General features: G+C 46.1%; 1 protein-coding gene across 7 annotated transcripts in view; it reads left to right on the top strand.

Annotated features, from left to right (window-relative positions):
• The window catches only part of PKNOX1 (PBX/knotted 1 homeobox 1), a 46523-nt gene that overhangs the window by 14347 nt on the left and 16699 nt on the right, over positions 1 to 15477 (top strand). For 2 of the 7 annotated variants that reach the window (XM_024120201.3, XM_028492689.2), the window contains 5 exons: positions 3762 to 3830; positions 4785 to 4893; positions 8274 to 8401; positions 10413 to 10584; positions 12408 to 12578. In XM_024120201.3, coding sequence (XP_023975969.1) covers positions 4846 to 4893; positions 8274 to 8401; positions 10413 to 10584; positions 12408 to 12578 — 519 coding nt within the window. In that variant the 5' untranslated portion in view covers positions 3762 to 3830; positions 4785 to 4845. Of the gene's footprint in view, positions 1 to 3761; positions 3831 to 4263; positions 4691 to 4784; positions 4894 to 8273; positions 8402 to 10412; positions 10585 to 12407; positions 12579 to 15477 lie in introns of those variants that run through there. The other 5 variants (XM_024120204.3, XM_028492687.2, XM_028492686.2 and 2 more) reach the window with 4 other exon arrangements.

Raw genomic sequence — 15477 nt, 5'->3', positions numbered from 1 at the left:
ATGAACCCGTGTCCCCTGCATTGGCAGGCGGACTCTCAACCACTGCACCACCAGGGAAGCCCCTGAGGTTATTTTTAAAGCAACATTTATTAAGGCTACAAAGCTACAGGCCTGTTTTTCTCTCTATGCTTTTATGTTAGAACTTGTAGATTTCATTTTTCTCTTTATAAGTTTAGCAAATTTTGATCTTTCACCCATAAGACAGCCTTTGATCAACTCAAGATGATCAGACTACATGTACCATTTTTAATGATCAGTCCCATATACAACTTAAATCTCTATGCATTTTGAACCCTAGTTTTAAGTTTAGTAGATACACTTTTCGTTTTAAGCACCTTAAATATCTGACCAAATAAATAAAACCTTCTCAGTAGATCTAGTAACTTAAAATTACACATGTAGTGAATCTCAAGTTCTCAAACTTTCCAAACCGTCTACCAGGAAGTGACGTTCATAGGATGAGGAACTTGGTTTTTTTCACTGCTGTACCCTCAGGACCTAGAATAGTCCCTGGCAGTCAGTAAACTTGCATAAATGAAGAAATGTTTACAATCTTAGTAAATTTCTTGTGCCTTTTCACTAAAAGAGAAATGTGTAAAATCAGTAACTCAGTTATACTTTTAAATTGGAATCAAGGCTAAAACCTAAGATTAATTTGCCAAATTTTCTTGCGTACTGCAAACAACTTAAATGTCAAATTCGTAGATTATTCTGAAGCTAAACACAAAAATATTAAAATCTAAATCTCCCACAGGGCTTAGAGACACCACTAAGGCAGTAAGGAAGTCACCTCAGGCGAGTCGGGCTTCTCATCTGGGGGCCACGTGGGCTGGGGTGAGGGAGCTGGGGTCCTGCTGACCGGGGCCCCCCACCGTCTGGCCCGCATGCTGCACCTCCTCTTCCCGTCTCTGCGGACTGAGCCAACCTGGGCCTTCCGGACTCGCCGTCTGCTCTGAGCAGGAAGGCCTTCTCCACCTGGTGGGACTCAGCCAGGCTGTCTGCCTCTGGTTCTTCCCTGATTTGTCAGTTGTCCTGGACTAGAGTGCTTAGAAATATTAAAATGCCTGCCTGTTAGCTTTGGCTCACATTTCATTTTTTTGTCTGCCTTTCAGGTAGCAACACTAACGCTGTCTTCTTAGCTGAGTCTGAGAAGAGTGTAACTTTTTTTTATGGGCAACTGTACATATGGTCAAATCACCTTCCAAACCAGTTACACGGTGTGTGAGAGCTAGGATTCCTTCAGGGTGCTGGGTTTCACTTCATCTTTGCTAGCAAAGTGGCACACTGTTGTTTTAAAGTTAATAATTGCTAGCTGAGAAAGGATGTATAGTTTTACATTTTGTATTTAATTACTTTTAGTTTTAACGTTTCTGTACATGAAAATTGGAAAGTTGTGTTTTCTTCATTTGTGTTAGTCTGGCTGGAACTCTTGAAAGGGTACCAAAGTGACAATTTCCATAAATGTGTTCTTTTTTAACTGGATGAAACTTGTAGAAATAAAATGGACAAAAACCATGTCTTACCCTTAAATACCATGGTATTGCAAGTCTGTTGGGTTGGCAGTTCTTTGACTTGGATTTTAGAGCCTTGCGTGACGTTAAGAAGTGAAGACAGTTGGAGGAAAGGGAGCCCGTGTGCCCTGTTGGTGGGGATGTAAAGTGGTGCAGCCACTGTGGAGAGCAGTATGGAGGGTCCTCCAAAAACTAAATATTGAGCTACCATATGATCCTGCAATCCCACTCCTGGGCGTATATCCACAGAAAATGAAAACACTGATTCAGATGTTCACAGCAGCACTGTTTCCAAGTAGCGAAGATATGGAAGCAACCGAGGTGTCCATCAGCACATGAATGGATAAAGATGTGGTATATATTTACACAATAGAGTACGACTCAGCCATAAAAAAAGAGTGAAATTCTGCCATTTGCAACAACATGGAGGGACTTGGGGGGTGTTATGTAAGTGAAATAAGTCAGAGAAAGGCAAATACTGTATGTTTCCCTTATATGTGGAATCTAAGAAATAAAATAAACTAGTGACTATAACAAAACAGAAACAGACTCAGAGATACAGAGAACAAACTAGTGGTTACCAGTGGGGAGAGGGAAAGGGCAGGTAGGGGTAGGGGATTATGAGACATAAACTACTAGGTATAAAATAAACAAGATACAAGGATATATTTTACAGGACAGGGAATATAGCCAATATTTTAAAATAATTATAAATGGAGTATAACCTTTAAAAAAAGAAGTGAGGACACTGTTGTTGAGTTTGAATATAATAGAAGCTTACTTTTCTATGTAATGGGGGAGAGAATTAGGGATTAATTGATTATTTGGAAATCTCAAGTTAACTTTGGTTTTCATATAATGCCTAAAAGAAGAGTTTTTGCTAAACAAAGATGAGCCTGCTGACCTTTCATCCTTGGGTTGGATGCTTTATTTCCCAGTTAATGGTAGGTTTCCCTTAGTCACTCAGATTCTGTCTTGGGCCTGCCTTGGCCAGGGATGGGAGGGCCTGTAGCTGAGTAGCTGAGGTTGCCACAGGCCTGGACCAGGGCACACGCTTCCTCCCAAGCCCAAGCAGCTCTGCGGGATGACCCTGTGAATTCTGCTGGGGGCTGTTTGCCTGCCGGCTTGCAGGTGCCAGGCAGTGTTTCTGCCCCAACATGGAGGCTCATTTTGCTGCAGCCTGGAATTGAGCACCTGAGGACTTGGCAGATGGATGGCTGCCGGCGGGCCTGGACCACCCTTTCAAGCGGACAGCGCCATCTGCTGGCAGCTTCTTCTGGGTGCCTTCCGTGTCCTGCGGGAGTGGGACCTTGGCACTCTGTCCCCATCTTTTTCCTCAACAAAATGTTAGTCATATGGAGTTGCCTTTTTTTTTTTTTTTCCACTTCCTTGCGTGGTGTTCCATTGTAGAGAGAGCACATATTTTCAAAGCTTTTGGCGCAAATTTCAAAATTTTTCCTTTAGAACAGTTGTACCAAGTTATGTCAGATATTGAAGTTTTAACCAGGTTGGTAGAGAGAAGGACTACACGTCTATATGTTTTTAAAATGAAACGTTGACTTGTCCCCAGTATTTATTATGGGCATTTTGAAAGCCCCCAGAGTCGGAACAGTGATCCGCCACTGCCTAGATCCGGCAGCTGTGGGCTCGGCCGCGGTGTCATCTCGTGGGGCGGGCCGGCGGAGGCTGGAAAGTAACCGTGGAGAATTGGCCCCCAGCTGAGACCCACTTGGCTGTGGCTCTGCCTTCTTGGTCTAGGCCCTTCCAGGGCCTCTGCTGTGCATTTTGTTCAGGTCAGCTGTTGGGAAGCCACTGTCAGGTGGATGCCCGTCGGTGAGCAGCTCGGGCCCCTCCCGGCGCCGGGCTCAGGACCGGCTGGCTCCGGGTGTCCTCGGCCTGTCTCAGCACCACTCCAGTCTGCTTCGGATTCACACAGGTTCACGTGGCCATCCCCTCGGCGCCTCTCAGAGCCTCCCCTCCCCCTCTCGGCGGGACACGCCTCTCAGGACCCCTAACGTGATTACCCCTGTAAAGACCCTGTTTCTAAGTAAGGCCCCACTTGCAGGGCCTGGGGGTTAGGACCTGGACCATCTTGGAGGACACGTTTACGCCTCTGCACGTGCTGGCCACGCCCCGACGATTACCGGGCTTGTACTGGTGGCCCAGACTCGCCTGTTCAGAATTCCCTCGTGGGTATATTGAGAAGCATCTCAAGCCTCCAACGTCCCATCTCTCGCTTTCTCCTCCCAGGCCGCAGAACCCGCTCCCCACCATCGACTCCACCTCGGGACATGCGGCTCTGCTCTGCCGGTGGCTCAGGTGGGAACTGTCGACCCTCCCCGGACCCGCCCCCCTACCCATCCCGGGCCATCTGCACGCCCTGTGCTCCTGTCGGCCCCTGTCCACACGGCCTCCGCCCTCCTCGGCCCTGCAGCCCCTCACCTGCCCTGCACACCGTCAGAGGGACCAGCCCGCGCCGGAGCCTCGGTGCCCTTCTGGTCAGACCTTCCTGGGGCTTCCCTCCCCCCCACCCCAAGAAGGCGCACAGTCTTCACGTGGCCCACGAGTGGGTGTGACCTGCTCCCCGGTCCCCCACTGCCCCCCAACTCTGCTGTCCCTCTGCACATGGCTCCGCTGTCCTCCTGCCTGCAGGGGGCACGGGCGGCATCCCCACCTGGTTTCTCTCGTCTCATTTACCTGTGTGCGTGGTGACAGGTGAATGACAGCGTTCCCACCTTTGCATCGCTTGCAGATGTGAGCCGATGCCCGGTGCAGCTTCCCTGAGCTCAGCTGTGTCCTTCCTGCCTGAGGTCGGCCTCCCCGGGCTCAGTGTCAGTGCACCTGCCCCGTCACGCAGCCGTGTGACCCTCCAGCTGCGCACTCACCCTCTGTCGTGTCACCCCGCCCGAGCGCCCCTACCCGCTCCGTGTGCTGCTTGGCCTTCCTCTTATCTGTGGCCCCGGGAAAGCCCCAGGGCCCAGGACAGTGTTCCGCACGTGTAGACATTACTAGGTGTTTGCTGGGCGAGTGAAGGAATAAACCCGAATGCCTGGAGACGTGATAACGCGTCCGGGCCTGGGGCGAGTACAAACACGCAATCGCCAGGCAGGTGTGGGGGTGCTGAGCCGGATCTGGCTTATGCCGTAGTGCGGAGGATGGTTTTTACTCTCCGTGTGAAGGTATGTATTTAAAAAGGTATACGGGTGCTGTGGAATAAGGGACAAGGAATGCTCTGAGTTATTAACCGATGCTTCTCTGCTTTTGTCTTCCCAGACACGGTTTGCTTCTGACTCAAGATGGTTGACGTTTTATAAAGAACTCACCACTCACCGTGATGGCTACACAGATGCTGAGCATAGACAGCTATCAAGACGGGCAACAGGTGAGCGCGCGCGCTCTTCCACGTCCTAAGTAGCAGCCAGCCTAGCGCTGAAACACGAACAGTGCCCTGTGTGTTCACAGGCGAGCTTCCGTGAGGGTGCAGGTTCAACGCTGAACGTTTGGTGCATTTATTATATCTCGGTGCTCAGAAAGATTAGCTGTAGAACTGTTCAAATAATTTTCTAAATGACACCGAGATTGCCAGTAATTTTGACTCCCCTAAGTCATAGTTTCTTGGGAGTTTACCTTTCTAATGTCAGTGTTAGTAACTGTCGTTGCTCTTAAAGGTTGTGGTGATAATCATAGACTCCCGTGATGCCCAGTTGCTGGCCTGGGCGGGAGCTGTGCGGTTTCGTTCCCCCGCGTGTGGGTGGCAGAGGGGACCGTCCGATGGCACGTGGGGTGCAGCTGCGGTGCTGTCTGTATGTCTCCTGCCCCTGCAGGAGACGGTCATGACGCCTGGCGCCCTGCTCAAGGGTTTAGGGAACCACCCCCCAAGCCTGGGGTGCCTCGCCCGCCTGTCACTCTCCACTTGGTGAGACTCAGGGGGTGTGTAGGGCCCGAGCTGCGACCCTGTCCCCTTCCCAAGTCGGGTCTTTCCTTAATGGACAGTTTTGTTCCATTCCTGGGATGTTTCCTGTTGCAGTGATTTTGGTTTTGTTGATTTAAAAAAATGTTTTAAGTGTTTTTGCTTCTTAGAGGTAGGGAATTGTATTTCAGGCTGCTTTCTTCACCAGGAAGTCCTCTGATATTTCCAAGAGATTTTGTTTCTCAAATGCACATCTAACGATGTCCCTGCTGTCCCTGGGCCCTGCGGTGGCTCCTTGTGGACTCCCTGCCCGGAGGGCCCTACGAGCTCACAGGCTCTCACCGCTGCCTGCCCGGGGCCCTGGCTCTGGTCGCCCCTTGGCTCTGCTCCGCTCTGTCCTGCAGGTCTTTGCTTCGCCCTGCTTTCTGCGAGGACCCCCCACCAGCCCTGGTTACCCCCACGGCCCGCTCCCCACCTGCCACCCGCTTCCTGGTCCCTTCCTCTGATCTTTGTTCTCCATCCGTGGCAGTGATCACCTTCCCACACACCCTGTTACGTGTCCGTCTCCCTCCAGCTGGTCCCTGCCCTGATGCAGGGAGTCCAGGGCAGGGCTGGGCGCAGCGGGGGGGATAGCCCTCGCTTGTAACAGCTCAGCACTTCCCGTGACGTGGAGAACCGCTTGTGAGCATTCCTTTCAGTAAGCATTTGATCTTCTACAGTACAGACAGACCGCATTTTCTTAGCCGGTCCTCTGAGGTTGAACATTTAGATTCCTCTTTTTTCACGATCATTTTTTTAAAATCCTGAAATAAATCCTTTAAGGCTTTTTTTTTTTATAATACCGTCAGACTTCTCTCCAGAAGGACTGTGTTTGATTGGGCTTTAGTCAGTCGCCTTTGGTTTGTTTTTTTTTTTGTCTGCATTGGGTCTGGGGCGAGCAGGGTCTAGTCTTTGTTGCAGTGCACGGGCTTCTCATCGCGGTAGCTTCTCTTGTTGCGGAGCACGGGCTCTAGGTGCACAGGCTTCAGTAGTTGCAGCACGCAGGCTCAGTAGTTGCGGCACGTGGGCTCAGTAGTTGTGGCGCACGGGCTTAGTTGCTCCGTGGCATGTGGGATCTTCCTGGACCAGGACTCGAACCCATGTCCCCTGCATTGGCAGGCGATTCCTCACCACTGTGCCACCAGGGAAGTCCCACTCAGTAGTTGTGGCGCACAGGTTTATTTTTTTAAGAGAGAAGCAATTCCCAAGTATACTGTTCCATCTAAAGGCAGCAGAATGGAAGTAACCTGCTCATTCTGTCCTGTTGGAGAGTTGAGAACGGGGCCCGAGCTTGGACCTGCAGGGCTGCTGTCTCGGCTGCAGCCCCGAGCACCAGGCTGGGTTCTTGGCAGGAGGCAGGCTCTCCCATCTCCGTGGATGAGCTCCACGCCCCCCACACCCCGCCACAGGTTCCCCAACAGGCTGCTTCCTTGAGGGGCAGGGGGTGGCAGTTGTGGGCGGGGCAGGTAGATCCCAGATACCCCAGTCCTGAAGAAGCCGAGGAGGGCGGTGATCTGCTCAGGGATAACGAGAAGTTTACTGTAGCGATTTTGTTTTTTTTGTAAACTGAATTCTTTATGTTGAAGGATTTAAATACTTCTCCCCTAAGTTACAAACAACACAGCCAGTTTAAAGCAATTTCAGTGGTAATATCTTTAAGGCTTCCTCTTACGTTTAACACTCTTTCTTTAAACACAGCTGGTCTTTGCTTTCTGGATGCAGTGACTTTCCTTAACATTTAAAAAAAAATTTTATTTATTATTTTCGGTTGCGTTGGGTCTTCGTTGTGGTGTGTGGGCATCTCATTGCAGCGGCTTCTCTTGTTGCAGAGCACGGGCTCTAGGCGCGCAGGCTTCAGTAGTTGCAGCACGCGGGCCCTAGAGTGCGCAGGCTTCAGTAGTTGTGGCTCGCGGGCTCTAGGGTGCGCGGGCTTCAGTAGTTGTGGCACGTGGGCTCAGTAGTTGTGGCTCGTGGGCTCTAGAGCGCAGGCTCAGTAGTTGTGGTGCACGGGCTTAGTTGCTCCGCGGCATGTGAGATCTTCCTGGACCAGGGCTCGAACCCGTGTCCCCTGCATTGGCAGGCAGATTCTTAACCACTGCACCACCAGGGAAGTCCCCATAACATTTTTATAGTTTGTGTATTCCTGAGTTTAAGGATAGGTAAGGGAGAATTTCAGCCCTGTCACAAATATGGAGCATCTTGGGTTTGAGTTGTTTTTGTGACAAGATAAGAAAGCTTGGATTATTTGTTTATTCTTCTCTTCCTGCAGCGTTACTCAGGGTGAGGACAGATTAAAAGGAGAGGCAGACGAGAAAGACTGCATGTGTACCAGTTCCCTTCAGGGATGTAGAGTTATTACGGTTTTGAAAATCATAAGCATTTCACAGATATCAGTCCTCTCAATTTTTAAATGTTTTGGAAATTTGACCTTTGTTTTAGCCATTTAGAAGCACATTAAATTCAAGGGAGTTTGTTGGTAGTATTCTTTACGTATTATTGCCTGTCATATAACTGTCTGGCAGTTTACCATTCCACTGCATTTCTGTTTGAGAATAGAATACAGTAAGTCCCCTGCATACGAACGTGTTCCTTTCCAACAGCAAGTTTGTGTCCAATTTGTTCATAAGTCCAACAAAGTTAGCCTAGGAATCCAACTAACACAATTGGCTATATAGTACTCTACTGTAATAGGTTTATAATCCGTTCGCATCTTTGAAAGTTCACAACTTGAAGGTTCATACATAGGGGACTTACTGTACTGGGTAGCAGCTTATTTTCTTTTTAGTAACAAAAGTTCTCTTCCTCTTTCACAGATGCAAGTAGTAACAGAGTTAAAAACGGAGCAAGACCCCACCTGCTCTGAACCAGATGTGGAAGGAGTGAGCCCTCCCCCTGTGGGGTCCCAGACCCCGATGGACGCAGACAAGCAGGCCATTTATAGGTAGCAATGAGATGGGAAGCATGTGGGTGTTCAGAGGAGTAAAGAGAATGGAAAATCTGGTTAAATGGAACGTGAGCTATTAGCCAGGCAGAATAGTGAGGCATGATATGATAACTACTGGGGTGAAAGTTTTCTCAGATTACAATGTTACTCCTAATATCTTTTTTAAAAAGTTTTGGAATGTAAATCTACATTTTAGTCAACCTTACAAAATGCAATCTTCAGACCCAGATAGCTGTACTGGAGAATTCTACCAAAAAGAAGGAAAAGCAATAAGTTGACACAGTCTCTTCCAGAAAATAGAAGAAGAGGGAATGTTTCTGAACTCATTTTATGAATTGAACATCACTCTGATACTAAAGCCAGACAAAGACAATATAAAAAAACTAAAGACTAGTATGCCTCATGAACTTTGGCATAAAAACCATTCATAAAATATTAACAAATAAAATCCAGTAATGTGTAGAGAGACGAATATTTAGTGACCAAATGGAGCTTATCCCAGGAATATGAGACTGGTTCACCATTCAGAGATCAACCAGTGAGACCCACAATGTGATCATATCCAGTGATGCAGAAAAGCATTTGACAGAAGTCAACAGCCAGTTATGATTAAAAACTGTCAGTGAAGCAGTAATAGAGGGGAACTTTCTTAGCCTGATGTAGGGAAACTACAAAAGAACCCTGCAGCTCGCATCATACTTCACGGCGGAAGACAGAATGTTTTCCCCCAAGTTTGGGGATAAGGCAGAGGTGTCCACCCTGACTCCTCCTGTTCAGCTCTGTAATGGACGTTTAGCCAGTTCACTGAGGCAAGACAAAGAAAGAAAAGGCATATCAGGTTAGGAAGGAAGAAATAAAGCTGGCTTTATGCACAACTGACATGATTGTCCACATATAGAAAATCCCAAAGAGTGTACCAAAGAACTTCCAGAACTAAATAAGTGAGTTTAATTAGGTCACAGGTTGCAAGGGCAACACACAGAAACCAATCCTATTTCTCTACCAGTAATGTACAATTAGAAACTGAAATTAAAAAGAAAATACCACTTTCAAGAGCTCCAAAAAAATGTAGGTATAAACTCTAATAAAGCACATACAAAACCTTTATGTTGAAAACTATAAAATGCCAATGGAAGCAGTCAAAGGAAACCTAAATAAAGGGCATACGATGTTCATGGATTGGAAGACTCAACATAGTGAAGATGTCATTTCTCCTAAAATTGCTCTATAGCAATTACAATTAAAGTTGTAGCAGGATATTTCTGTACATATAGACAAGTTATTTCTAAATTTTATATGGAAGTCAAAAGAACTAGACCAGCTAAAACAATTTTGAAAAGAAGAATAAAGTTGGAAGAATCAGTCTACCTGATTTTCTCAGTGGAGAAAAGGTGGAGTTTCCAACAAATTGTCCAAGTTGGAACAGTTGGACATCAACATGCAGAGAGAAGATCCTTGACCTAATCTCACATCCTTTACAAAAATCTACTCAAAATGGAGTATGGATCTAAAAGTAAAATTTAAAACTGTCCAACTGGTGTTAACCATACAGTGAAATATTATGCAGCCATAAGAAAGAATGAAGTACTGTTACATGTTACAACACTGATGAGCCTAGGAAACATCACGCTAAGTGAGAGAAGCCAGACACCAAAGGTCACGTAGTATATGACTCCATTTATATGAAATGTCTAGAATTGGCAAATCTGTAGAGACAGAAAGTAGATTAGTGGTGGCCTGGGGCTGGGGTTTGGTGGAAAATGGAGAGTGACTGCTAATAGTTACAGGGTTTCTTTGGGGGATGAAAATATTATAAAATCGACTGTGGTGATGGTTGCACAGCTCTGTGACTATACTAAAATCCGTTGCATTATAAACTGTAAATAGATGAATTGTGTGGCGTGTGAATTATATCTCAGCAAAGCTGTTATATAAAACATTGCATATGTACATACTAAAACATTTTCATGAAAGTGTAGAACACATATTTTAAAATTTTTCCCCCCAGGCATCCACTGTTTCCATTATTAGCTTTGTTGTTTGAAAAATGTGAACAATCTACACAGGGCTCGGAAGGCACAACTTCTGCCAGTTTTGATGTGGACATTGAGAACTTTGTAAGGAAGCAAGAGAAGGAAGGAAAGCCCTTCTTTTGTGAAGATCCAGAAACGGACAATTTAGTAAGTAAAATACATGTTCTTAATTTTTATTTCTTCTAAATTTAATCTGTTCGATAAATTTTAAATTTCTAATTAGAACTTCAGATTGTTTGTGGCTCTGCCAAAGGGGAGGACTGTACAAGTCATGAGATCATGTTCCGTGTGTGACTTGAATGTCGCCAGGTCTCCAGCCTTCTCTGTTCACACCTTCCTGCAATAATCCAACAGGATGCCTTGAGCCTGCATCCTGAGTGGGCTGGGGGTTCAGCCCCTCCCGTATGTTCAGGAAGGTCCCCTGGGGTCGGCGTGCCCTGTGTCTTGCTTCCTGGGAACGTGTCTGGGCCCAGCTTCAGGTGTTGGCTCTTCCCTGATCGTGGACCACAACTTTGTTCTCCAAGACAGCTCTGTCTGGAGGCTGGCACTGGTGGTGGGTGACAGACTGTGTGACGACTCGGAGTGGCCTGTGAGCACAGAGCAGGGACGTGAGTGTGGAGCAGGGACGGGCCTATCAAGGGTCCGACACCCCTCACGGCCTCCCTTAGGCTTTCTGTCTGAAGCCAGCCTTGCTCACGCGGGTGCCCCCCTCCCAGGTCCAGTGCTCCAAAACCCTGGGTTCTCTATGCTTCCCAAAAGCAATGGAGAGTCCCTTGGGCTGACATCACTGCTGTGCCCAAGGGGAGCGGCATCCTTCAGCACCGGCAGCCCTGGCAGCCTGTGTCTGGGGCTGGATTCCCACTAGAGCTGGCCAGCTCTCAGACCAGAACCTTAGGCCCCTCATCAGCAGGAAAGGGTCTTTGGAAAACTTTTCCCTGAATAAATTGCCTTGGTCTTAGGTGTTATTGTTTTTAATTTTTCATTAATATTCAACCCTTACAGCCAAATAGATTTTATAGGTGAGTTGTCTGACTTTGAGTCTGTCTCCTCATCTTCGAAATGGGACCAACAGTGCCTGCCTTTTGGGGATGAGGACCAGATGCTCTCTCTGCCTCTGTATCTCTGTTATGCGGCCATCAGCGAGGCGGGAACGGGGGCAGCCAGCATGGGCCAGGCCGGCAGGGACCAGGGCTCTCCTGCCTGGTGCCCTAGCACAGGGCCTAGCAGAGCTTGATACTTGGTCATTCTCACTACTGACTGGCTGACTGGTTCGTTCCACAGAGATGTGTGAACTGTCACCAGCAAGGTCATGGGGAAGGAGCTGAGTTTTAGGTTGTTCGTTCACAGGAAGTGGTGTTTATGGTAATGGTTCATCACCAGTGTCAGTTATCTACTGCTGGGAGACGAATTACCCCCAAATTTAGTGACTTTGTATAAAACTGAAGAACTTGTAGAAAAATTGTAAGAGAAAATCTTTAGGATCTGGGGCTAATCTAGGGGTAGGCAGAGTTCTTAGACTTGATGCCCAAAGCAGAATCCATTAAAGGCAGAGTTGGTAAGTTGAACTTCTTCAAAATTAAGAGCCGCCCGGGAGGTGCGTACGGATTCAGCCCCAGTTACAGACGAAGGAGCAGGAGTGGGGCGAGGGCGAGTCGCTAGGCGAGGCCAGAGTCGAGGCCCGGCTGGCTCCCGGGGCTGTGACCGCCTCTGTCCCTGCACGCCAGATGGAGCCGAAACAACAAGCCACAGGCCAGTGGGGCTGGAGTGCTTGGTGGTTCTGCGTAATATCTGGTGTCCTTCTCCTGTTACTGGCGGTACAGGTGGCCTTGGCTGGCTCATAACCAGGCTGAGCCATAACCAGGCTGAGCCATAACCAGGCTCATAACCGAGGAGAGTCGTGCGGTGATAATGATAACTTACTGTCATGCTCCCTTTTCCTGGCCTGAAAGTCTTCATTTTCTTGCTTCTAGATGGTAAAAGCAATCCAGGTTCTGCGTATTCATCTTCTTGAGCTGGAAAAGGTTAATGAACTCTGCAAAGATTTCTGCAGTCGCTATATTGCTTGTCTAAAAACGAAAATGAACAGTGAAACTCTCCTGAGTGGGGAACCTGGCAGCCCGTACTCCCCTGTCCAGTCCCAGGTATTTACGGCGGGCCCTGGGCGCCTGCTTGGTCACTGCAGCCTCGGCAAGGGTGAAACGTGCTGATGCCTGAGGCTACCAGCCCTTTCAGGATTGTGGGGCTGCCCTCGGCTGTTCTGCTCTGAGGATCCTCCGGGTCTCTGAACGTGGCCTGTGCTGGGAATGTGTTCCCTCGGGCCAGAGAGAGAGCCCACCTGGGCTTCGTGCCGTGAAAAAGGGAGGCTTCACTCTGTGTCCTGGACCCTGGAGCCCATGTTTCTGGAGGCCAGAGTACCAGTCATTTCTTTCTAATTCTTTTTCATGAATTTTTAAGATTGTGGTAAAATACACATAACAAAAAACTTACCATTTTGACCATTTTAAAGTGCACAGCTCAGTGGCATTAAGCACATTCACATTGTTGTGCAACCATCACCACCATCCTTTCCAGAACTTTCTCACCTTCCCAAACTGAGACCCTGTCCCCACGAAACACTGACTCTTCATTCTCCCTCCCCCCCTCCCCAGCCCCTGGCCTCCACTATCCTGCTTTCTGTCTCTGTGACCTTGACTAATCTAGATACCTTATGTAAGGGCAGTCATACCATATTTGTCCTTTTGTGTTTGGCTTATTTTACTTAGCATAATGTCCTCAAGTTCATCCATGTTGAAACATTGTAATATTTAGCCATTCTGAAGGTGTGTAGTGACATTTCATTGTGGTTGTAATTCGCATTTCCCTGATGGCCAGTGATGTTGGCCATCTTTTCATGTGCTTATTTCCCATCTGTATATCCTGTTTGGTAGAATGTCTGCTCGTGTCTTTTGTCCATTTTCTAATTGGATTTTTAAAAAATTGTTGACCTTTGAGAGTATTCTAGTTGCAAGTCCTCCATTGGATATATGGTTTGCCAATATTTTCTCCAAGTCTCTAGCATATCTTTCCATCCGCTTAACAGGGTCTTTTGCAGAGCAAACCTTTTTCATTTTGATAAAATCCCATTTATCAGATTTCCTTTTATGAGTCATACTTTCAGTGTCAAGTCTAAGAACTCTTTGCCTAGCCCTAGGTCCCAAAGATTTTTCTCTTATTTTTTTCCTAAAAATTTTATATTTCACATTTAAATCCATGGCCCATTTTCAGGTTAGTTTTGTTTTTGCGTATGTTCGTCCATTTGCTCCAGCACCGTTTGTTGAAAGGGCTGTCCTTCCTCCGTGGAGTTGCCTTTGCACTATTGTCAAAAACTAGTTGGGCATATTTGTAGGCCCTGTTGCTATGTTCTCTGTTCTGTCCCATTGATCTGTGCATCTAGACCGTATAGTCTTGATTGCTGTGGCTATATAAGTCTCAAAATTGGGTAGGCTGATTCCTCCTACTTTATTATTTTTCAAGATTATTTTAGTTATTCTAGTTTCTTAGTCTTTCCACATGAATTTTAGAATAATCTTGTCTATATCTGCAAAAAATGTTACTGAGGTTTTGACAGGAATTGCGTTAAACCTGTGTGTCATCTTGGGGAGAGTTGACACCTTTACTGTGTTGACTCTCCCAGCCCACAGTCGCGGCGCTCTCTCCACTAATTTACTCTTCTGTGATTTCTTTCATCAGCGTTTTCTCGCTTTTGACATAAAATTCCTGCACATGTGGTTTTAGAATTATACCTAAGTATTTCACTCTTTTGCACAATCGTAAATTGTATTATATTTTTAACTTTAGAGTCCATGCCAATATGTAGAAATCCAGTTGATTTTTGTATCTTTATCTTGTATCCTGAGACCTGGCTGAACTTCCTTATTAGTCCTAGGAGATCCTTTTTGTAGATTCTTTAGGATTTTCTACCTGTTTAGTCTTGTCATCTGCAAATAGGGACAGTTCTATTTTTTTCCCCTTCTGATCTATATACTTTCTGTTTCCTTTTCTTGCCTTATTGCTCTGGCTAGAACATCCAGTACTATCTTGAATGGGATTGAGGGGACATCTTGCCTTCTTCCCAGTCTCAGGGGGAATAGTGGTAGGTTTTTTTTTTCCTAGATGCTCTTTATCAGATTGAGGAAGTTCCCTTCTATTCCTATTTTGCTGAGAATTTTTATTATGCTGAATTTTGACAAATGCTTTCCTGCATAGATTGATATGTGATTTTTCTTTTTTCATCTATTAATATGGTAGGTTTACATTACTTGATTTTTTTTTGAATATTGAGCAAGCTTTGCATTCCTGAAATAAACTCCACTTGGCCCTGGCACATAATTCTTTTTGTATAGATTCCTGAATTCTGTTTACTAATATTTTGTTAAGCATTTTTGTGTCTATATTGAGGGATCTTCGTCTGTAGTTATCTTTTTTGATACAGTCTTTGGCTAGGTTTGGTATCAGGATAGTATAAGCTTCATAAAATAAATTGGAGAATGTTCCCTCCTCTTCTGTTTTCTGGAAGAAATATGTAGAATTGGTTGTGTTAATTCTTCTTTAAATGCTTGATAGAATTCTCCAGTGACACTACCCAGACCTGGAGATTTCTTTCTTGGAAGTTTTAAAATTACTAATTCAGTTTCTTTATTAGTTATAGGGCTATTCAGATTATCTGTTTCATGTTGGATTTTGTCTAAGATGTCAAATTTATGTGTGTTGAGTTGTTTACAGTAGTATTCCTTTTTCATCTTTTGATATCTTCAGGGTCTGTAGTGATCTCCCCTGTTTCATTCCTGATATCGGTAATTTGTTTTTTTCTCTCTTTTTTTTTTTTTCTGTCCATCTTACTAGATGTTTGTCACTGTATTGATCTTTGCAAAGAACCAGCTCTTATTTCATTGATTTTTGTTTTTCTATTTTCAATTTCATTGATTTCTGCTTTAATCTTTATTATTTCCTTCCTTCTGCTTGCTCTGGTTTCATTTTGCTCCTCTTTTTCTAGGTTCTTGA

The sequence above is a fragment of the Physeter macrocephalus genome, chromosome 8 (assembly GCF_002837175.3).
Source record: "Physeter macrocephalus isolate SW-GA chromosome 8, ASM283717v5, whole genome shotgun sequence".
Taxonomy (NCBI): Eukaryota; Metazoa; Chordata; class Mammalia; order Artiodactyla; family Physeteridae; genus Physeter; species Physeter macrocephalus.
The sequence above is the reverse complement of the archived record's forward strand: the minus strand, read 5'-3'. Positions and strand labels throughout refer to the sequence as shown.